This window comes from Magallana gigas, chromosome 3 (assembly GCF_963853765.1).
Source record: "Magallana gigas chromosome 3, xbMagGiga1.1, whole genome shotgun sequence".
In the NCBI taxonomy this organism is placed as follows: domain Eukaryota; kingdom Metazoa; phylum Mollusca; class Bivalvia; order Ostreida; family Ostreidae; genus Magallana; species Magallana gigas.
Window position 1 is genome coordinate 60162840 of NC_088855.1, and position 25950 is coordinate 60188789.

Below are 25950 nucleotides of genomic sequence, written 5' to 3' on the forward strand. Positions count from 1 at the left end.
TTTCTGTTCATTTTGTATACATGTTTATCATAATAATATCTAGGTCAGGTTTAATTTTTGGTACGTTCAAGCAATTTTTGACAGAGTTATGTGCTTTGGACTTTCAATTATTTGTAGTTTCCGTTCATTTTCTTTGCAGTTTTTTCCAAGGGAGGGGGCATAAGTGTTTCACAAACATCTCTTGTTTTTGTGAAAAGCAAAGAAAAAGAGGAAGATTTAAAAATATATATTACTCATTGACTAGATCACAAAAATGTCATGGAATTATCCTCCAATATACAAATTTTTAAATCATATCAATCTCATACCGATCGTAATTGAACTTAAGAACTTGCTATTTATCCCAAAAAAAACATAGATAACACGGTTTAGTGCTCCTTACAGTGATATGATTTGCCTTAATTGTTTTTTGAAGTTTTTAAGAGTTACACGCGACTGTTCATGACCCCTCCACCACAATTCAATGCAGACTTCATATACTTGCAGTTTTTTTGCAGCAAAATAGAAGTCTAAAAATACAGCTCATATTGCTTTAACTTCCTTAACCTAAAGAGAGCAGTATTTTTATTTTTATTATCAATGTAAAATAATCTATCAAAATTCAACGTTATGAATAATTTTGTATATCATAATACATTTATATTGTTTGTAGACAACTAATGTTTTAAAAAATAATTATATTTTTTTCCTCCGAGAGGATGTACATGTAGGATTACTACATTAATAGGTTTTACTGTGAATAAGGCATCAAATTATTCAATACACTTCTTATAGGCATCTTTGTTAATATCAGAAATAGAGTTGAAAATAAATATTTTATTATTTTTGCATTATAATACAAAATGACATACAAGAGAACAATGATTACCGATCCAAACGGAACATGATATATAACAGTCAATTTTCTTGCACCTTTCTACAAAATATCCTCCGATATCTCATTTCAATAAGGACCAAATCCCCATAACATCACAAAAGCAATGATATTAAATCTTCTTGTTCAAACATGCATTAGTATCAAAAAGCTTATATTTAACCTCTTAGTCAAAAATTCAGAACAGGAAAATTTAATACATGGAACATACATATGCCCATTCGATATTAAAACTTTCATACTGATATGTTGATTTGGAGTAGGATATCACTTAAAATGTTGAGTTTTTAAAAGTATAAGTTTAAAGGATAAACTTATATTCATCAAGTTTTCAATTACGTTAATTGTGTTTTCAAATCATTTAAAAAATACTGAGCTTATAAAACACTGTGATGAATTTCAAAATGTATTTACGTATCCACGAACAGTGTTTTCACTTTACTCAAAGAACGTACTCTGTCCAAGCAGGAAGTGGTGAATGAGTTCCACAAATGTTTTATGTACGACAAATAAGATGATTTTTTTTTTCTCATTTACTTTTTTTTTGTCTTTAAATAATTTCTTGCAAAGAAAATGATAGATTTGTATTTGGCTCGTATTTTTTTTTTTAATTTCGAAAAAATTAGACAATATAAACAGGAGAGAAAAATGGGGATCGATTTAATATATATCTTTAATCTTGTGCATATTGCTATTTATTATACTCTTATGTTTATTGCATATGGCTTTCCGACCATAACAATAATAAATAAAACAATATGATAAAAACATGAAAACTATTTCTCTTTTTAAGAGTTGCAAACATACGCAAAAACAAATATTTCATTATTCAATGAATACTTTTTTTAAAATTAATAAAATGTAAAATGCTTCATTAGGGGATCATTTGTTTAGTGACCTCCACCCAGTGAATTACAATGTCGATAATTGGGAAAGGAAATAAATAAAACAAAACAAGAACCTCCTTTACTCCTCATTGCTAGCAGGCAAACATAATCAACGGCGAAATGGTCAAATAAAAAAATGACAATAACAAACTGTCTACCATCTCAAAAATCCATAAAAAGAAATACAAATTCAAGGCAGAGCAACACAGACCTCCAAAAAGATAGAGGTAGGATCAGGTGCCATTGAGGAGTGAGCACCCTCTGCTGACCGGTCACACCCGCCGTGTTCTCTTTGTTGTAATCGGGGAAAAACCAGAAAAGTGCTACTCAAAATCAAGTTATCAATACATTTTCTATAATTCCTTACCATTTGTTATTTTTAGTTTATGGATTAATTTTTGTCGACCATTCGCGTTTGTGAATAAATTCAATATACACAGTTAAGATAAACGATATATAACAACAATCTGCTGTTTTACTCTAGCCACGTAAATCTTATGAAGGTAACCAGGGAAGTAATCTTGAAAATATTACGTTGGTGAAATATTTTAATCAGTCTTAAGCCGTCCAAACAACTTCAATGTTTTATAGGAAACGAATTGTTTGTGAATACATACTTTAAATATATCAAAAGAATTTCGGATTGTTTAAACAGAATGCAATAAAACTCATTTGTACATTTCTGACAGATTTTGCATTTTTTACATTAACAACCGTGTGATATTTTTCTAAGGACTGTCACAAAATTTGTACTGGCTGCTGATTAATTATTTTGGAAAACCATCGATCCGTGTTAAGTGTTATATCTCTGCATTTTCCAATGCCGTATTTAACAGGGACTTTCTTTGCACAAATTAAAATGATTGTATATTAAACGCAAAGGTAAAAGTTTAAAAACAAACATGTTCTGTTTTCAATTCTACAAACTTTTGCATCAATGTGTTGATAATTTTTTTCTGAAATAGCTATACATACCTTTATGATATTATATTTCTGCATTATTAAAAAGAATAGTTTACGTAAAATAAAAAAGGTGGATAGAATAAACCGTGACCTTCATAAACGCGTATGAAGTATTAATGTTCTGTGTTTGGAAGGGGGGGGGGGTTAACGGGGCTGTAATATAGTATGGATTAAATAGAGACAGGCACCTACCAACATAACTTTGTGTAAAGTTGAAAATTTATGTAATTTGGAAACACTAGAATATGTCTTTCAACTCAGACTCGTAAAATGAGTAAGCAAAATACACTTAGAAAAAGAAAATGATTTTATCTGGTCAAATATTGTTATAATAATAGGAATTAATTCAAATCAATTTATCTAAATCATTAATGAATAAGCATTTAAAAGTTAATTCATATACCACACTCTCAATCCGATCTAGATAAACATAGTTCCTCAATATAATTCAAAAATTTATTGATGTGGGATTCAAGGAAACAATTTCAGTACATCATTTATGTACACAATTTCCTTGTATGTATCATAAATATACATGTTCTTTGTTAAACCCCTTCAGTAAAACAAAGAAACCAGAAATGTATCTATTGAACGTTGAATGTTTTATCTATGTAACATTTCAATACATGGCTTGTGCATTATGTTTTGAATGTAACAGGTAGGGAGTACGATACATGTACATTTTTGGGACAATCTCTCGCGATTTTGTTTGTTTTTTGTCCTCTATCTGTCTCTGTCCCTCTGTCTGTCTCTGTCTGTCTGTCTCTCTCTCTCTCTCTGTCTCTCTCTCTCTCTCTGTCTCTGTCTCTGTCTCTCTCTCTCTCTCTCTCTCTCTCTCTCTCTCTCTCTCTCTCTCTCAATGCATACTTTGCCAGAGGTTCATAAAGAGAAGGCTTCATGCTAGAAAATCCGGAAACATGTTCAAGTAAAAATTGCTATGGGTATTAGTAACACATATATTAGCAATGCATGTACCAAATAAAATACCGCCCCTGTTTGAAACTTAAAAAAAATCTTTTCATTTGATTGTTTTCTGTAAACTTAATTACATATTGTAAAGATTTTGACAAGACGTTATCAGCTAAGATAATTTTGTTTTACTTTCTTTAAGAAAAAACATATTTGTGGTGAACATTGGTATATATATATATATATATATATATATATATATATATATATATATATATATATATATATATATATATATATATATATATATATATATATATATAATATTATGTTTTTGAACTAACCATGCTAAGTATGACATGAAATTACAAACCTAGCAATAAAAACCTAGATTTTCTTGAAAACATAATGGTTATGAGACATTGTGACGTCACAATTACGACATCAACGCATATACGTAAAAAATAAGCAAATATTTCACTGTTAAACACTGGCTTTTTTATCAATCATAATTAAACAATTATCAATCGTAGTCTGTTGATATCAGTCAATACATGGTTTAATAGACCCGATGAGTGTACATCAACCTCGGACTTCGACCCTGGTCGATATAATATCATCAGGTCTATAAATCCAATGATTCACCTAATCAATAAGCTATAAATGTGTGATATTGAATGCCTGAGTTATATTTTTCAGGGATAACCTGGCTTATGAATGTTGTCCCGATTATTACAAAGTCAATGGTAATTGTACAGGTAACAAACTAGACAGTTTATGATTTTTTAATCTATTTTTAATAAATCATTTATGTCATATTTTCCATAATAGCGTTTTGTTAGATATACTTAATTGGTTTTTGGAACACTGTTCGTTATCACCACGTTTCTTCATCATATACAAAATGTATCTTAATATCATAACAAAAATGAGACAACATTAAAAACGTAGGTAAATCAATATTCTACTGAGGTTAATCACATTTTGCATTCAACCTAGAATGTCCAGCTGGATCCTTTGGTCTGAACTGTTCCGCTAAATGTCCAAAAAACTTCTATGGTCAGTTTTGTCAGAAAAAGTGTTTTTGTCATCATCGATATTGTAACCCGGTCGATGGCTGTAACTTAGAAAACGTCACAACCAATGGGTAAGCTATAGAAGTAACTGTAAATGTAATGCAATTCTTAACTTTTTTTATTTATTTATTTATATTTTTATTTATTAATTATTTTTTTTTATTAATTATTAGATTTAAAGTTGTTTAGATGGGTTTTTTCCGAGATGTTCCCTAAAGTTACGAATAAAGGAGTGAAATTCTCATTTCAGTTTTAATTAAGTTGTGTTCAACTCATTTCTTTCCAATTAAGGCTGTTATTAATTTCATTTTTGTTTTCAGATACATATTTCCATGTATTCAAAACTACTATGTTTTAAATGGTCACTGTACAGGTACGTCAAAATTCATTATTTCATCAAGCATAACATGCGCACAACAGGCTATTTATATAGTCGATGAAATTAAGAATGTTAACATGTGCTGCTCTAATTCAGTTTTTAACATGTATCTGAATTTCATTTAGAATGTCTGGATGGAACATTTGGTGTGAATTGTAGTAAGACATGTCCAAATAATTACTTCGGTCATTTATGTACGATACTTGCAACTGCTTTGCTTACCAATATTGTGACCCAGTCAAAGGCTGTAATCCGAATAATAATGGCACAGACAATGGGGAGATGATTGATACAGGATTAACTACGGTTGCAACAGAAGTAACTACGGTTGCCACAGATATAACGAAGGTTGCTACAGGAGTAACTAAAGGTTAATTAATACCTGAATATATACGAATTGCAAAAAAAAAAATACATTTCCTCATTAATGATAAAACCATTTATGTATTGTTTTGAATTTTCTGTATAAGAATGTTTGGATGGTAGATCGGGTGGAAACTGTACAAAGACTTGTCCGACAAACTACTTTGGTCAATTGTTTCAGACTGAGTGTAACTGTTCAATTGACCAATTCTGTGACATTGCGACGGTTGTCTACAAACAAAAAGGAACATTTAGGACGAAAATTCAGTCACATAAAAAACAACAACTGGTTACAACACTTTTTAATATAAAATTAAGAATTGCGCATTTTTTTTCTTAATACAACATGTTTAGTTATAAATGAAATATCCTTACTAAAACAATAGGACCACTTGTTAGAAAAGTACGAACATATTTCTATATAGCAAACTTACCATACAATAATAACTGGTCATGTTTTAAAGACAAAGTTTCTAGTAAAGTTTTTACATGTAATAACTAATTCCAAAATAGGAGTTAAAGTTATTTTATTCATAAACATGTTTAGCAGCGTCTTTTAAAATAATTACAATATTATATATTATCATGAATTTCATTAAATGAGCAAACAAATAATTTAAAAGTAAATATTTCTTCAACTGAAACCTTACGAACCAATCTCAATGAAATCGATAAAAGAAACTTATAAACCCATTTTCTATAAATTGCAATGTAATCATTGTTCATGTGTTAAATTTTGTCAGGAAATCTTCACACAGGCATATAATATGCATGTGTATTTATATATCACAAACAAAAGTTGAAAAATCACAACAATGAATTTTTTTGTCATTTACAGAAAAAATTAAGAAGCAAATTGCTGCAAAAATATTCCCTTGAGAAGATAACATTGCGTTTAGAATGTAGAGAAGATGTCTCATTTTCTGATCAGACATTTATTTTCAACATGTTTTCAAATGTTGTTTTTGGTTCAAAATTAAATGATTTTCGACACCTGTTAACGTACTTTCGGGTAAAACGACAGTATCGTTAAACGAGTTTGATGATTATTGAGACCAAATTGACTTTCAACAGGACAGATAAAGAAAACATTTTTTTTTCTGCTGTAATAAAAAAGCACCCTTTTTAATACTTTTTTTTCACTTGCCTTTATCATTAATTTTATGCAGAACTTCTTCTGTAAAAACAAATCCTGGTGTTCAGTTATTTTTGTAAGTATAAATGCTTTAATTCATTATATAAAGCGCACAACAAAAATAACATCAAATTATTAAGGTATTCAATAAAAGTAATTATTTATTATTTTTGTTCAAAACATTTAAAAGTTTATACAACTTAAAATTTGAGCAAAGTATCTTTTCTTTTTTTCTTTTTCTTTTTTTTTAATTTGTTTTGCTTTTTCTATTGTGTCCTTGATATTTTATGAAGTTTTTCATATTCTGTTTAAAAACCGGATTTTTTTACAGCAACCCGTCCGTGGACGTCAAAGTGGAAAAATTTTGTTTGCTTTGATAGGAGCTGTTTTCGTTGTTTTAGTTGTTTCAGGAGTGTTTTATTTAAGATCACGGTATTTTTCATGTCAAGTTAAAAGTCTGTATTCACAATGATTTATGATCAGTTTCTGTTCTACCCAGATGAGTAACTACAAGTTTGCTTTTATTTTAAAAGATTGAAAACATTTAAAAAAAAACATTGGGCGTTTTTGCATACAGAGGAAGACCATGGGGGAGCTTCTTGTAAATAAAACACTATTTCGTTAAGCATTATTTTTCAATGAAAACAATTGATACAGTTATATTTGGTGTTAATGCAATCTTAACTGATTTCAGTAGCCGTTCAAAACATTGAAGTTACAAATCTTGGAATCCTTACTCATTCCATTCAAAGACATGCCTCTGAAGAGAGGAGAGAAGTATTAAGTAACGTATATAACGATTTGAGATTATCTCAAATGATGGATAGAAATACAGTCTCTGGTACAGATTTTAATCATTTTGCGGCATGCAGTGAAGAGACCTTAAATGAGGAAACATTTGGTACGTACTATGAAAGCGTTTCAAAACGACATTATATCAATTCATATACGGAGACAAGCGGTGAGGAAGAATCGGCAAACAACTATGAACATTTCCGAATGCCCACAGAATACAGTATTCTGTCCTTAAAGAGAAACATTGACCCGTCTGTCATAGAGCTGTATGGTCAGCGCCAGAGAGGCAATGACGGAGCGTATGACGTCATAGTTGGACAATTTCACAATGTCAATGAAAGAAGTGAAAACAGTCAATCAGAATCAGAATCGGAGACCGGTTTACCACTAACAAATATACAAGACTGAAGATTTTGAACACTGATCGCTATCATCACATTGCATTTTTTATTTCAGGAGTAAAAGTAAATGCTGGAAAGCCTTACTATTAAACCCTACTTTATGTATTTTATGATATTCTTTTTTCAAACTATTGGTAATCAAGTCATATTTGTTAACAGTTTATTAACAAAGCTATTCTGTGAATAAAAAAGACGATTTACAATATGCAATATTCTTGTAAGAAAAAAGAACTCACGGTAGGTACCTGTAAATTCAATTTTTGGTTCTTTTAACTTAATTCTACATTATATTCTAAACCAAACAGGAATTCAAAGCCTTCTTATTTGTTTAGTTATTACTCATATAGCCACAGCATCCAGGAATATAATGTATAAGCGTTCCTACCTAGGACAACATTAATGAGGTTATAAATTAACGATTTAGTTAATATGCCTTATCTAATATTTTCAATTGAACCTTAAAAGACCGATCATGCCTTATTCGAAAGGCTATGTAAAACATGAAAGTTTACGTTACATGTCAATTTTGTAGAGTTATCTTACTTACTGAAACTGAAAACCAACGCATCCAATAAATTACATACCCACGAATAAACGAACACCCACAATCCACGAAAATTGACTCCCACAAAATTAAATGATTTCACAGTATAAACTTAATATTTCTTTTTTCGCTACGTAAACAGAGGAAAGGAAACCATACAGGGACTTTTTAAATCGTTTTAAGTCAAAATGTATGCCTGTCTACTTACTTTTCTACAAAGGGAACATGAGTTCATGAAAACATTAGATAAAATTGTCTGAAATGTAAGCTTTAAAACTACATCCTTTTTCTTTTTTAATTTAAACAGATTTTATTTATAATCTCATTAAGTTTTTGCAAAGGCCACAACCTGTATATATCCTCTTCTAGAATAAAATTGTAAAATCAATGAAAAACAAGCATGCAATGACAATTAATTTTTCAGAGATTTTTGTGGTGAAAACAGTCTCCTTGCGTCTATTGGTTTCATTATCACATAGTAATTGCTTTTAGATCAAGGTTATGTAATTTGGCAGAAAAATATATTTAGAAATTGAAATGTAATTATTTTTAAATTTAATACAAACATCAGCTCTAGCTTATTTTGTAGACTGAAAAAGTTGTAAAATGCATCCATCTACAAGATATTCTTTGGAGAATTCAAGAGATAATGATCGTAATGGAAAACATATAACTCTTTTTATTTTTGTAATCGTCTTTACATAAGTTTATAAATGTATTTATATTCTTGCCGGGGGGTCTTTCATTCCTTTTTCAGTTGCACAACAAAACGTCAAAGCATTGAAGGGCGTCAGAATAATTAAATCATCAATACAAAAAAGTAAGATTTTAAAAATTGATAGATAGAACTACAAAGAATAATGCTGGACTTATATCTAGGTCTCAGTTACAAGATGTACGCTTAATAAAAACCAAAAGGGAAGAGGATCTTCCAATTAATTATGTACAACTATTTCAAATGTCGTCCCAATACAATATATTGTCGTTAAAGAGAAACATAGATCAATCCACAACGGATCTGTACGTTTAAAGTGATATAGAGTTCATACCTCCCCGTTTTCAAAAAATATATATATACTGGTGGTGCATTTTTGAATTACATGTTGAAAGACAAACAGAACACAAAACCTAATTATAATCAAAGACTGTTTGCCTGTAAACTAAACAAGGCAATGAAAAGTAGCGCCAAGAAAGCAATATGTCATTGAAAGGTGTAAAACGTTCCAAAAAACTACTATACATGACGTTTTGATGACTGGGTTGCTTGCGAGTGATTATTTACTACAATAAATAATTATAATGCTTTTACCTTTGTTATATATACTATTATTAGCTCACCTGAGCTGAAAGCTCAAGTAAGCTTTTCTGATCACATTTTGTCCGTCGTCCGTCTGTCCGTCTGTCTGTCCGTCCGTCCGTCCGTCTGTCCGTCTGTCCGTCTGTAAACTTTTTACATTTTGAACTTCTTCTCTAAAACTGCTTATCCAATTTCAACCAAATTTGGCACAAAGCATCCTTATGGGAGGGCGAATATAAATTGCAAAAATAAAAGTCCGATCTGTATTCAAAGCGGAGAAAACCTTGAAACTGTAGAAAAAGGGGGGTGCACTTTTAAAAATTTTCTTCACAAGAACTACCGAGGCAAATTCAACGTAGTTTAGCATAAATTATCCTTATGGGAAGGAAAATATAAATTGCAAAAATCAAGGGGTAGTTTTGTTTCAAATCTAAGTTATTACGAAAATAATAATAAAGGAAAGGCGTGTTTCAATCAGTTTAATAGCTTCGGGCTCGGCATCCGGTGAAATGGGTAGGCAAGACTTGGCCTGGGCAAAACAAAAGATTGGCAGTTATTAATCTGCCAATCTCATTAAAATTTCAGGATATTTGATGGACTAGTATATTTGTATTGGCTGTAGATATTGCTGCAAAATAATGCGTATTTGGAATTGACGATTACCGATCTGCCCCGGCATTTATTTTGCCACGGCCCGGGTTTGCATACCCATTTTACCAAGACTCGTATTCCATACTTCTAAAACGAGGTTTTTTGTTTAAAGCATCCATGACATTATACGAAAACGGGTCGATCTGACTATGATGAATTTGCTTGTTGTGCAACAGTTCGCGTATGAAGGGAAATTTTGAAACATGAAAAAGATATTGGTGCCGATTTTGTGAAGTAAATTGAGGCTAAATATTTCAATGCGTTGACAGTTTTCACACATGACGTTGATGTTAGCTTGTTCTGATTGTCGTTTCGTTTTCATTATTTATGCTTTGTAACCTGGAAACTGTCGTCTGTATTTCGTGATTTTTACGTATCAAATCAAACAGAGACTTCGGTAAATCAAACAGTTACGTTAACTGTTTACCTGCGCAAATTAAGCAAAATCTGATGCAGGAGTACTAAAATACAATTCATTCTATCGGTAATTCGGCAATATCTTTTGCGTAATGGTAGATTAATACAATAGGTTTTGTTGAGATGCTCGGCATTTTCTCTAGTTTATTTAGTTTAAATAGAGTTTGATATCGCTTACGGAAATATGTAGGTATATACATGTATATATAAGATTCATTTCGAAAAAATAAATTGTGTTCTTTATTTGTTATACATGCAGTGCATGTTTCTTGTGTTTAATTGTTTACAATTTCTATTTACTAACCATATTTGAGTGTTAAGCTTCGAATTTTAAGCAAGATACAGAGATTTGCTCACAATTCTATGTGTGTACACAGATCTTAAAAGCTAAAGATTAAATCAAAGTACCGATAGTACTGAAAAGCGCTAACCCAGCTTCTGTATGTATATAACAGATATATGTATATAGCATTTCAGCTTCTGTATACGCACTATATTTCCTCATCACTGCATGACAGTCCCTGCAATGATGTATGTAAGCCCCGTACATTAATTTCACAATAGCCCGTGCAGTTATGTGCATAAACCCCAGAAACTGGTTCCCTAACAAGTTTAAATGATGGGTACTTTTACTTATAGGGGGCGGTTATTCGATGCACCGGAAGTTGAAGTCTAACGACAATTAAGCGCTGAGCTATGCTTAGCGCTTTAAAAAGTAAAAAAAATTGTCAATATTTATTACCAAAATTTTCAAAATCTGTTCTTCCAGAAACCAACTTATTGAATTGTAAACTTAACCTTTTTAGCTCAACTGAGGATGGGCCACAATGGGGGGTCGAAGTTTAACAAATGAATATATAGAGTAAATCTTTAAAAATCCTCTTCTCAGAAACTAATCGGCCAGGAAAGCTGAAACTTGTGTGGAAGCATCCTCAGGTAGTGTAGATTCAAATTTGTGAAAATCATGACCCCCGGGGGTAGGGTGGGGCCACAATGGAGGGTCGAAGTTTAACATATGAATATAAAAAGTAAATCTTTAAAAATCTTCTTCTCAGAAACTAATTGGCCAGGAAAGCTGAAACTTGTGTGGATGCATCCTTAGGTAGTGAAGATTCACATTTGTGAAAATCATGACCCCCGTGGGTAGGGTGGGGCCACAATGGGGGATCGACGTTTTACATATGATTATATATAGTAAATCTTTAAAAATCTTCTTCTCAGAAACTAATCAGCCAGGAAAGCTGACACTTGTGTGGATGCATCCTCAGATAGTGTAAATTCAAATTTGTGAAAATCATGACCCCCGGGGATAGGGTGGGGCCACAATGGGGGATCGAAGTTAAACATAGGAATATATACAGTAAATCTTTAAAAATCTTCTTCTCAGAAACTAATTCGCCGTCAAAGCTGGAACTTGTGTGGAAGCATCCTCGGGTAGTGTAGATTCAAAGTTGTGAAAATCATGACCCCTGGCGGTAGGTTGGGGCCACAATGGGCGATCGAAGTTTAACATATGATTATATACAGTAAATTTTTAAAAAATCTTCTTCTCAGAAACTAATTAGCCAGGAAAGCTAAAACTTGTGTGGAAGCATCCTCAGGTAGTTTAGATTCACATTTGTGAAAATCATGACCCCTGGGGGTAGGGTGGGGCCACAATGGGAGGTCGATGTTTCACATATGAATACACAGAGTTATTCTTTAAAAATCTTCTTCTCAGAGACTAATCAGCCAGGAAAGCTGGAACTTGTGTGAAAGCATCCCCAGGTAGTGTAGATTCAAAGTTGTGAAAATAATGATCCCCAGGGGTAGGTGGGGCCACAATGGGGGGGTCAAAGTTTAACAAAGGAATATATAGGGTAAATCTTTAAAAATCTTCTCAGAAACTAATCAGCCAGATGATTCTTTATAATTGTTAAGACTTTGGCCCCAGGACAATTCTTTGGCCTCACGAGAAGGTTCAGAGTTTAATGTACGTTTATATCCCATATATAAACTATTGTTAGGGATCTTTTTTAGAACTGCAATACTCAACATATGATATGACTTTAAAATCATCCTGTTAGAAAAAGGACTAATGATTATAAACATAAGAATATCCAGGGGAAAATGGATTTTATTTATACAGGATTTACATGAATTATTGTACATTGTCCAGATAGTTTGTATTATAACTCCATTGAGCTGATTTTATCATACCTATTGTTCCTCAGGTGAGCGATGTGGCCCATGGGCCTCTTGTTATTTTTTATACTAAACTGTACAAAATATTAATATTATTATGTCAAGGATATCTGCAGGAACACAAACAATTTTGGCTGAACGAAGAAATCACTTCACATTCTTTAATATTTTTTTCCATTATTCATATATTTAAGAATACTGCTGTGTACTGTTATCAATTTCGGTGTCTAGTTAATTTCACCATCAGCCTTTAATCAATTTAGTGTGCCTCTCATTCAAGTTATTATTGAAATTTAATTATTACGATGTTGCTTTACACGGTTTAAGTTAAAAAGCAATAGTAAGAATGAAACCTTTGTATCTGTCTAGTGGTTTTCTTCCTGAAAAAAAATTCATATTAATTTGTATTAATCTACCCAAAATCATCAAATCAGAGTTAAGTAAATTATTAATTTAAAACCACATTTCAGGGAAGGAGATGGATATTTTTGTTTTGCTAAATGAGGAATTCAAAGTCTGTTTATATATCAAACTTGAAATGTTCCTTTTTTAAATATATTTTCCGAGCAATAACATATAATTGAATATTTTTACCAATTTGTAAATTCATGCAAGGAAATCATTTCTAATGGTTTTATATATGTAGATATCTTCCTTGTCGGTATGTACTCTATCTCTGTCCTGTAGCTGCACAAAGAGTGAAATGTATTTAGTGCATGGCGAGTGCATCATTGTAACATCACAATACATGACTTGTGCAAGATGCTTTGAATGTAACAAGTATATTACAGCATTAAATACTCTACTATAGACAATCTTTTGCGATCTTCTGCTGTTTACTTCTCTTTCCTAAGCTGTTCCTGTCTCTCTCTCTCTCTCTCTCTCTCTCTCTCTCTCTCTCTCTCTCTCTCTCTCTCTCTCTCTCTCTCTCTCTCTCTAAATTATATCATATTTCAGAATGAAATTTAAATACAATTATCAATCTATATAGTTTTAAAATAGCATTTTTTTTATTTTTATGACATCGGCTATGAACGTCATTAAATAAAACATAATATGAAACAAGAGGTCCATGGGCCAAATCGCTCACCTAAGCAACAATAGGCATGATAAAATCAGCTTCATGGAATCAGAGTATAAAATATCTGGACAGTGTGGTATAATACATGTACATGTAGATCCTGAATTAAAAAATCCGTTTCCCTTGGGTAATCTTATATTTATAATCTAGTCCCTTTTCTAACAGGGTGATTTAATAGTCATATAACATTCAGCATTGCAGTTCTCAAAAAGTCCCTAAACAATTGTTTACACTACTATCTTTAAAAACCCTGTCCGTATGAAAATCCCCTGTCATTCTCCGACACCCCCTGTGTTTTCCCTGTCATCCAGTGTGCACAGCCACTTTACACCCTGTAATCCCCTATCACCCTCTGTACGCCCTTGTCATCCCCTGAAAGCCACTGCATTTCCCTTTACATGCCCCTGACATCCCCTGTACGGTTTTTGTCTGTTCATAACAGCTTTTTCTGTTATTTTACTCAATATTATTTTTTTAATTGAATCATTTTACTCTAATTTGTTATATTTTAAGATATAAATCTTTTTTGCACTCAACAGCGCCGACACACAAGACACACTTTTATCGTAATTTTAGAAATAATAAGTTTTCATTAATAATTTATTGATACTTAAAAAATCGTGCTAACAACAAAAGGCTCGAGATTCACCGGGTGGTAAATCTCAGGTTAGGGCGGGGATTATTTTCGATAGGTGTGAAATTCTTCAGGGGATTTAGTCCTTTAACGGTCGGAAACAGTACTGCATTGTAATGTTTAAAAAATATGTATGTTTTAAGAAATACAGTGAATAATTTCTACAAAGATCAAGCGCAGCAAAGTTGTTCACTATATATTTTGCATTTATACTACTATTTGCAACTAAAAAAAGTAATCAGTCAGAGAATGCATAAAATGCTTATTATATATTTAAGAAAACCCGAAAACATATTTTAAAAAACTAATTTTTACTTAAGAAAGCAGTTAGGGGTACAAGGGGTATCAGGAGTAAAGACAGGGAAATACAGTGGCTTACAAGTGGTGACAGGGGCTTACAGTGGCAGACAAGGGATGTGTACAGTGGCTAACAGGGGATTACAGTGTTAACAGTGGCTGTGTACAGGGGATGACAGGGGTGCACATGGAATGGCAAGGAAAACACATCAAGTGACAGGGAAGGACAGGGGATTTTCATACGGACAGGGGTTTTCAGAGCCAGTAGAACTATATACAGGATATGAACCTACATCAAACTATGAACCCCTTGTGAGGCGCAACAATCATCCAGGGATCACAGTTTAAACAATTTTAAAGAATCAGCAATATGTAAAAATGCTTGCATATAGATAAAAACATATATAGTAACATTTCAATATTTGTGAATCATTAAAATGTCTTCCTTTATACAACTTGATCCCCATCTTTTATTTTAATTTGAACAAATTTGAGTCTACACTTTTCTATATATTCCTATGTAAAAGTTTGTAACCCCCACCCCCTTGTGACCCCACCTTACCTCCGGGGATCATGATTTGAATAAACGTTTCACTACCTGACGATGCTTCCACACAAGTTTCAGCTTTCCTGGCCAAACGATTCTCGAGAAGAAGATATTGTTATGATTTACTCCATGTATTCCTATTAAAAACTTCAACCCCCATTGTTGGATCACCCTACCCCCAGAGGCCATGATTTTCACAACCTTGAATCTACACTACCTGAAAATGTGTTCACACAATTTTCAGCTCTATTGACATAATGGTTCTTGAGAAGAGGATTTACTCAATATACTCCTATGTAAAAGATTTGACCCCATTGTGGCCCCATTTTACATCCGGGGTCTTAATTTTCACATTTTTGAATTTACACTTTCTTAGGATGCTTCTACATAAGTTTCAACTTTCCTTGCCAAATGGTTCTTTAAAAGATTTTTAAAGATTTACTGAATAAACTCCTATGTAAAAATTTGACCCCCACCCCCCTGTGTAGCTCTACCCTACGCCAGGGGTATTGATTTTCACAACTTTGAACGTCACTATCTAACGATGCTTCTACATAAGCTTCAACTTTAATGGCCAAATGGTTCTTCAGAAGAAGATTTTTAAAGATTTAGTGTATAAACTCTTATGTAAAAATTGGACCCCCCCCCCCCTTTGTGGCCCTACCCTACCCTGGAGGTCATTATTTTTACGACTACATTACCTGAGGATGCTTTGACACAAGTTTCAGCTTCCCTGGCTGATTGGTTTCTGCAAAGAAGATTCTTAAAATATTATTCCGAAAATTCCTATGTAAAATTTCGACCACCTTTGTTGTTCTTGAGAAGAAGATTTTTAAAAAAATTCTCGAAAATTTTCAATAATTTCTAATTATCTCCCCTAGTGAAAAGGTGGGATCCTTAATTTTCACAACTTTGAATTCCCTTAGCCTAAGAATGACTTGTGCAAAGTTTTGTATAAATTGGCCTAATGGTTCGTTAGAAGATGCTGAAAGTGTGAACAGTTTACAGACAGATGGACGACAGGCAGAATTTGATCTGAATTGCTTACTTGAGCTTTCAGCTCAGGTGAGCTAAAAAGCATAATACTGCATATTTTAAAAAGGTCAACTTTCAAATCAAGATCATTGTAGCTTTTACAAATAGATAGCTGATTTAACATTCAACGGTATTTTTAACATTAAGACATTCGACATAACGGAAGCATTTTCATATGAATTTTGTTTTCTCTAGATTAATTTAAGTAGTATTACTTTGCATAGGTACCGGTGTTTTTGCAGTCGTTGTAAGAAAATCATAACTTTTTTTGATAAGAAATTTTATTCACAAATAACGGTAATGTGTTAAAGAAGTAATTTTGCAAAATTATTAGGTAAAATGATGAAATACTACTTACAGAGTCTTACAACAAACATATTACCACTTAACAGTTTGATCTGTTTAGAAAATAATTATGTTATTTTATTAACCTAGACACCAACATGCCGGATGAATCTTTTTAAAATTACCACTGATAAAGTCCCTGTACCAAGACAGATCGTTGTCACTTTTTTGGAAATGATATGTTGACTTTTTCACAATTTTTTTTTACAATGGCATTTTATTTTTGCCTAATAAACATGTCAAAGGTAGCAGTACAAATATTTATTAGAAAAATGAAAATAAGTTATATCATCTACATATTCCTTTCAGAATAATTTTTTAAAAAATTGAACTTTGCAAAAACATCATAAGAAGGCAATATAATAAGTGTTCTTTTCTCATTTTTAAAATCATATAGAAAAGAACTTGATATTTGATATTTTATCATTCAAATAAATAATTAAAAAATATATAATTTCATTTTTAAACAAAGTAATGAAGTACTGACGGGAGATGATTTTATCGATTATTATTCATTTTAAAATCAACGATATGTTACTTTGCTTGGCAAGTAGTTTATAACCTGTCTTTGAATTACGCAAATTATATTTTTTATAATATGAATTCTCGGACTTTTCCGACAAGAATTTTGAGAAAAAACCCGTATGAATCATGTTGTGTAATGATTAAAGATAGAATTGATTCCATCAAACTATGTATAAGTAATCGAAACATTCAAAAAATTGTATGGATCCAAGCAATAATGAACTCTAATCTCGTTCAACCAGATGCTCGACTGTCTCCGTTAATCTCCAACAAACAAGAGAATGTGTACACCAGGTCATGTGATAGCTTGATGACACGACCTCTAAATATAGAATGATGCTTGTCGGAGATTTACGGAGACAGCCGATGGTTGTACGAGACTGAACTCTGGCGTATGAATACATACGACTGCAAAAAATATCTAAATTATTCGTATCATTTAACGTCTGACGATTTCTAAGGTATTCATAAATAAGTTCCTTAAAAAACAATGCTTTAAGATATATGCATCGAATTTATCAATTATTTTCAAGAACTAAATCTTGTCAGCGGTGATGATATGTGCTTAGGTACATACACTGTTTCCTTTCGGTTTGCCAGACTTACAGCATATCAAAATCAACTCCCAAAAATGTTAGCTAATTTTTTTTTTATTCCGGTATACGTTATTCTCAAGTTATAGCTATAATATTTTTCATTTATTGAAGAGACATGTTTTTGAAACTAATACCTTTTAAATGGTTACTGTAGAGGTTTTTCATTCTATGTTAATCAAATTAAGAATATCCTCTTCATTTTTCTACTCTGAAAACGTGTGTTTTTAATAAATACTTTTCTCTGATGGGCTAGCTTAAAAATGACATCCTGGATTATGATAAATAAAATTGACATTTTCTTAAAAACATCAACGGATACGTTAATTATAGTGTAATTATACTTTACAAATTATTCGAAACGTAAGTGTTATTTATATGTATTAATTCACTTTTTATCCGATTTGAATAAGACATAATCATTTATAAAAGCCAATTCTAAAGAGCAATTAACTTTATAATCCTTTAATTTGTTTTTAATTTTTTTTTTTTTGGAAATACACTAATTATAAAAATGAACCTCTTACAAGTTGTATTAAGTGTTTTAAACATTTAAAGCTAGATAATTAATATATTATACTGTATTTAATGCGCCTATACCTTTCATGTATGTAATCAATGCCGAATTTTCTAAAAGAATGATGTTAATGTTATTTGTGTTACAGTTGTTAACAAGCTATGGAATGTCTTCAGAATGCAGGAGGTTTGTAGAAAAATATTTTGATTTCAAGTACCTCCCGATCATTTATAATTCAAATCTCATCTCAGTTTTCTTATCTTAGTATTAAAGAAGGCAAAACGGTTTAAGATTATATTGTTGTTTAAATTGCTCAGCTTTGCTATCAATGCGCTTATTATCATATTGTTTACAAATAGAATGGACTCACATAAGAAATGCAGCGAATTCAACTAATTAAAAGACAAAAGTTAATGTTTTCAAAAAAACACTCTGCTAGAAATTGCGATTTTTGATTCGAATATCTAATAACGAGAGCCAAAGGTCCTGGTAGTTGATATATCATAAATCCAACGAAGACAGTATTTATTCAACGCAGTGACCAATTTTCTTTTATCTTAGTATGCATATATACTTTAAGGTGCATGTATAAACAAGTATTCCTTTTAAAGGAATGATCGGCATGTAACATCATTGGTTAGCTCTGTTTATGTAAATGCAATAAGCTATATATAACACCGTTTTGTTGATTTCCGAAATCGCAAGGCACATTTAAGTTTTACTTTTAGTAGACGAATTACACTTTTGATAAATATTCTTGCGCATTTGTGAGAAAAAACGTGATTTGAATCTTTATGTATTTTACTGTATAAATGTTTTTTTTCCCAGGCAAACGGATAATTTAAATGTTTTTAGTAAGCTACGTGTAAATAAAGAGTTAGATGGGGTCATTGTATAGTAAAAAATGGCATGAAATTTATTTTCAAAGGTTTTTGAATTCCTAATAATTAAATATATACCTTTTCACTAAAGCATTTCTTGATATTCTAAGTATTTACATTTTTTTTTTGAAAAATATGCTTGTCTCCATAGACCTTTATGCATGCAATCTTTATCAATTAATTACTGCTTAATTGATAATATTTTTGGAAATTTTTCACTATAATTTTTTTTCTGTTCCAAAATACTTTAAAATGATAATAGAATATTTTTTAAATGATGCTCAAGGTTAAAAAAAATTAGGTCCTAATATAGATAGAAAACCTTTAAAATACAAAATGTTTTCATAAAATGGTTAAATTGGAATCATTTGATATGTCGATAAAAATCTTTTAGAACTGATGATGAACTACATGTAACTTTATGGGATGATACGCTAGAGGTCAATTGCGAAGTATTCATAAAATCCTAGTAATCAAACGCGATATTATTGATTGCACCAATGATATATGATGAATTTGGAGGTATGGGATAAACAAGTAATATTATTCATTTAGAACGGATAAAAATTTCAAACAATTATAATGTTACAACTGACATTATTTTTTTTTAACTTCCACGCAACAAAAAAACCGGGAATCATAGAAAAAGGCAAAATATGAATGTTTGCATACTTTAGAATGTCTCTAGATTGAGCATGTGAAAGGTAGTCATCCAGCGTTTTCTGGTTCTTCACCCTTCAACTATAGTCCTGCTGGACATATCATTACTTGTGAGATAAATAAAGTAAATAATGATGACTTTAAATCACTTATCCTTAAAGGTCCAAAATTTAGGAAACCCCTAAGGTCCAAAATTTAGGAAACCCCTATCTTCCGGCTGGCATTCTTATTTCATATATATTATGAATTATATAGAGGATTACGCAAGTCGACGGGCCAAACACGAAAAATAAGTCCTTGATACATTGTAAGAATGGAATTTAAGTATAAGGGCATGTTAAAATCTCAAATTAAGCTATGAAAACGCAGTATAAAAACCAAATACCCTTCTATATTTGATAGTTTAAAATTGAAAAAAAAACGTGTGATTAGTTTGTACTTGTCCCTGCTGACAAATCAGGAAACAACTTGTAAGGCTCATCATATCAATTGTATATTAGAGGAGATTAAATTCCACAAGTGGCAATCCAACTGGTACTTATACCACTCTTTCCAAGGAGGATATTCTTCAAAATCATATGTCAGTTTTGAATACATCTATTTTCAATATATTTAACAGCCAATATCAATTTGAAATACCTCGCCTATATTGCATACCTTAACTCATTACAAACAAGATATAAAGAGGGTTTGAGTAGATGATCTAGGTCGCCTTTTTCTTCTTGCCAAATTACACCAGCAGTAAAAGAGAAGCGTCAATAGTACTGTGCAACAGTTCATTCATGAAGCAATGTAAATCAGATGTGGTTACTAAGGAAATCCAAGGGACCTTTAGAAATTGACTATATATGGTTTGAGCCTAAAATGGCCCCCTTTAATGAACATTGTCATTTTACTGTAATTTTATGTTTTATTTGTACAAATATACATTTGAAGTTTTTTCATAATTTTCATTTTGATTTTAGTGCCCACAATTTAAAAATATGACATCATAAAGTTTACCTTTTCCCGCCATTTTCTCATTTCTATCATAAAACTTGTTTTGAAGCAGTTTTTCTTTAAGGAAACATTGAGCGACTGCTTGAACAAACAAAATATTTTCACCAAAGATGTATCTCTCCAATACTTATAAGTGACAAAAAGTTCGTTCTTGTTCAAAGAGTCGCTCTATATTTCCCATTTGAAAAAAGATAAGAAAAATGTCAATTTTTGACTGATTTTGATTTAATTATAAAAATAGCGTCACTTTTGACGTCATATACTGCCAGTGAGTGCATATAAATCAAATAAATAGGTGAAAAACATCTTTTATAAATTAAAACAACAAATTAATGTACCTGAATTTCAAAAATAGCGAACTATGGGGGCCGAATTTGACTAATTTCATATATAGTTCTTTGTATTTTCAAAATTTTATCTAAATAAATAGCATCAAAACTAAAGGTTACATCATCGATAGCTGCATTTTCAATAAAAACGGATCACGTAAATCTACTTTTCTTTTCATCAGTTATTTACAAATTTTTTTGATAAAAACATTCGAATTGTGCACATAAAATTGTTGCCTCTATACTATGTCGATTTGATATATCCCAGTGAAATAAAAGATACCACGGAGTCAGTGTCATCTGTTACATATTTGCATATCTGACTGAAAAGCGACTTTGATGGTAACATATCAACCAAACTTTATAAAATAACGTAATGACCTTGATTTCTATAGTCAACTTTCACAATAAATATACTTTCATCATCTGTACTCTGAAGTTGACATTAAAACGATGCTTGAGTTTCTGATAGGCAACATCTATGTAGTTTTTGGAAATCAAGTCATCTAACAATCTGTTGGAATTCCCATGGGTACCAATTGTGCCCAATTTGTAAGCAGGTCTATTTTTGTATTCCTATGAAGTAGAATGTACGTGAAAAAAATAAATCACTCGCTGTAGTCTTCAACTCAACATTCAGGTATATCGACGACGTATTATCAATTAATAATTGTTATTTCCATACTTACGTCGACTAGATATATCCCAGTGAACTTGAAATAAAAGATATCACAGAGTCTGCGTCATCTGTTTCATATTTGGATATTTTACTGGACATGGACATTGATGGTAACCTAACACCAAAACCTTATGAAAAACGCGATGACTTCAATTTTTCTATAATCAACTTTCCTTACTTTTGTAGCAATATACCTTTATCACCTGCATATGGAGTTTTTGTCTCTTAGTTGATTCTATACGCAAGGGCATGCTCTTCGTATGAACAGTTTCTAAGACGAAGCAAGCTACTGACAAACAAGTTGATAAATCAGGACTATCAACAGACTCGCTTGAAGTCATCTTTTCGTAAGTTCTATGGTCGATACAACAACCTTTTTTGCAAATACAATCTTCCACTGGGTTGCGTGCTGACTGACGTTTTTCATACTCATTGTTAGATCATAATTAATCACCTAATTGTCTACTAACTTTTTCGATGTTTTTTCCTGATTACGACAAAGAGCACACGGCGGGTGTGACCGGTCAGCAGAGGATGTTCACTCCTCCTAGGCACCTGATCCTACCTCTACCTGTTTGGAGGTCCGTGTTGCTATGCTTTGAATTTGTATTTCGTTTTATGGATTTTTGAGATGATTGACAGTTTGTTATTCTCTTTTTGTTATTGTCATTTTTTGTGTATATGAAGTTTTTGGGTCTCAGTTAAATCAATACACAATGGCATGCTCTACGTATGAATAGTTTCTAAGTCGAGACAAACAATTGCAACTGACAAACAAGTTGATAAAACAGGACTACCAACAGTCTCGTTTAAAGTAATATTTTCGTAAGTTCTATGGTCGCTACAATCCAGAAAATACAATCTTTCACTGGGTCGCATGCTAACTGTCGTTCTTAATACTTATTGTTAGACTTTGATGACTCATCTAATTGTTAATGGATTTTTTCCGTTTTTCCGATTTCGACAAAGAGCACGCAGCGGATGTGACCGGTCAGCAGAAGATACTCACTCCTCCATGGCATCTTATCATACCTTTAATTCTTTAGAGACCCTGTTTGTGCAGCTCCTTTTTGTATTGTTCCTTTGGACTTTTGAATTTTAACACTGCTGTAATCATCACAAGTCATACCTTAAGCTGTATATTTTTTATAATATATTTTAGTCACGGTCGTCAATGCTGTTCAAACTATTACATGGAGAATGGTCATTGTTCAGGTTAGAAATATATATTATGATTATAAAGCTGTAAACATCCAATTTTTTTCTAACAGTTGTTAGTTATTAGCATAACAAATATTTTCAGTGAATTAAAACGTCTTTTTTTTTTATCTTTAACGAGACATACTTAGTTAAGAATGCAATGAACCATTTTCAAAATATTACGAGGTTACAGAATTTTGCACAAAATGTCAAAACTTCTTCTAACAGCATTTGCTGTTATTCTTTTTTAGAGTGTCCGGCAGGAACATATGGTGTCAACTGTAGCACCACGTGTCCAGATAATTACTTCGGTCGTTTCTGTGAGGAAGAGTGTCACTGTTCTTATAGTCAGTACTGCGATTCAGTTATTGGATGTCTCAACATCACAACTAACACAACCCAAAAGACAGGTGACTACTTATTTATTTAAAAAATAATTGTAAAAGCTAATGTTGAGTGTTTTTGTTGTTGTTTTTTTTTTTAATTTCATCACTGCATTGAAAAAGGAAACATGATAAATTGCAAGCTATATCACATAGGGTTTGGTTACTTAATGATATTGACTAGTCAAGCATATCAAGTTCATAACATGTTCATAACATATTCACAAGTAGTGGGAGATTTTTTGGGGCGGGCGGGAAAACTAACATTTATTCATATATCATATTTCATTATATCCTTTGAATGTTCACTTTTTTCCAAAATTTTTAATTAAAATCTCACCTTTAATTCAACCTCAAATGTAGAACGTTTTTTCTGACTTAATCCTGGATTTAAACTGTGTATCATATGTCGAAATATCTAAATAGCTGCTGAATCTAGAAAAGAATTTCGTATGATTTTAACATGCAATCCTCATTCAACAAGTTTTTGTTGAACATTTTAAAATTGCAGTCTTTATCAATGCTTAGCCAAATAAGAACTAGTGTATTATGCATCTTATGAATTGACGCCAATTGGTATAACAAGAAAAAAATATCTGTAAAGTGAAATAAAATGAACTCACCAAAAGTTATTAGAATTGATTATTTTACATATATAATCAAAACCAGTATTTCACAGCGTTCAAAGAAGATTATTTTTATCTAAACATATTTAATTTATACCCTTAACAAGAACAATCTGTTTAAGTCTTATTTTAAAAAGAGAATTTTAGGAACAATGTAAAACAAGTATACAATGAAAACTAATCTTTTAGAGACATCTGAGTGGAAAAACGTCACACTTGCCTCTATTGGTTCCATAATCACAGTTGGATTAGCTGCAGCCGGAGTTATCTCTTTGAGATCAAGGTTCTGTCATCTGGTTGAAAATTATGTGAGAAAATATTAAATACAATTATCTTTCAACCTAATTCATTAAAATTCTTTGCTTATTTTATAGATGGAAAAAGTGTCAAGTGCAACAGTCTTCAAGATATTTTTCAAAACATCAAAGAGAAGACAATAGTAAATCAAAGCATGAAATTCTCTTTTCAGATCTGATTGATACTCTTACTGTAAGTTTATTGATGTATTTTTATGTTAATTGTTTTCTATCAACATTTTCAGTTGCTAACCAATACGTAGAAGTGGCAGCTTTGGAACGATGTGCATCTATAGTAGCGTCAGAAAACCTAAATCATCCATACGGGAACTTAAGATTAATGAATTCAATGGATACAACTACAGATAATAAAACCACAATACGTTGTGTGAATGATGAAATTTCAAGTGACAATAATGTTGGGGTGACTTATGGACTAATTTCAAAACGTCAATTAAAAGATGCATGTTTTTCGGACACTAATAGGGAAGGGAGACTTTCAAATAACTACGAACAACCATTCCAACCGTCGTCTGAGTACAGTATTTTGTCTTTGAAGAGAAAGATAGATCTGTCTACGACGGATTTGTACGTTTAAAGTAATACAGAATTCATAGGCCACAATATTTAAATAAACACATGCACTGATGGTGTGTCTTGAAATACCTTGTTTATAGTCAATACAGATACACAAAACCTTACTGATAAAAATCAAAGAAATTTCATTTGTCAACTACACAATGAAACGAAAATATAATGTCAAGAAAGCAATATATCAATGAAAGGTGTAAAACGTGTCAAAACTATAATATACTGTGGTTTCATCAATATTCGTTTAATACAAATTAACGTGGATTTTGTTGTTAAGATTATCCCTGAAAATAAATGTTCATTGAAGTGCAATTTCTAATAAGAGTTTGTATTGATATGATCATTGGCCACGATTTTACCTATCCTTGAAACTGAGTTTTTCACTTTTACCACGAAAATTGATACCCTTGAATATTAATGAAACTACAGTACAATACATAAGTGCTTTCAATGCCTGTGTTGTTCGCTAATGATTATTTACTTCAATAAAAGGACGTTATGCTTATTTCATTCGTTATATATATTATTAAGGAATTTATAATCTTACAAAAATTCAATACAAACATTATGAATGTTTGCAGGAACCTCAAATATATCGGCTGAACGAATATTTAACTTCATTTTCTTTTTTTTTTAAAAAGGTTTTATTTATATATTTACGAATTCGCTGTGAACAGTTATCTATTTTAGAAAGCTTTTATATATACATGTATATATATATATATTAATATGAAATAATTTGTAATAATAAAATATATAAAATATATATATATATATATATATATATATATATATATATATATATATATATATATATATATATATATATATAATTTTTTGTATAATAATCTTCAAAC

At 31.4% G+C, this 25950-nt stretch overlaps 1 protein-coding gene across 3 annotated transcripts in view; it reads left to right on the top strand.

Moving 5' to 3' along the window:
- LOC105334433 (uncharacterized) overlaps positions 1-25598 on the top strand; it is a 131134-nt gene extending 105536 nt beyond the window's left edge. Inside the window, exons 1-6 of one of the 3 annotated variants that reach the window (XM_066080674.1) lie at positions 18508-18635; positions 23160-23212; positions 23449-23607; positions 24396-24489; positions 24581-24645; positions 24748-25598. In XM_066080674.1, coding sequence (XP_065936746.1) covers positions 18538-18635; positions 23160-23212; positions 23449-23607; positions 24396-24489; positions 24581-24645; positions 24748-25100 — 822 coding nt within the window. In that variant the 5' untranslated portion in view covers positions 18508-18537 and the 3' untranslated portion in view covers positions 25101-25598. Of the gene's footprint in view, positions 1-18507; positions 18636-21863; positions 22108-23159; positions 23213-23448; positions 23608-24395; positions 24490-24580; positions 24646-24747 lie in introns of those variants that run through there. The other 2 variants (XM_066080676.1, XM_066080675.1) reach the window with 2 other exon arrangements.
- The last annotated feature ends 352 nt before the right edge of the window (positions 25599-25950 follow it).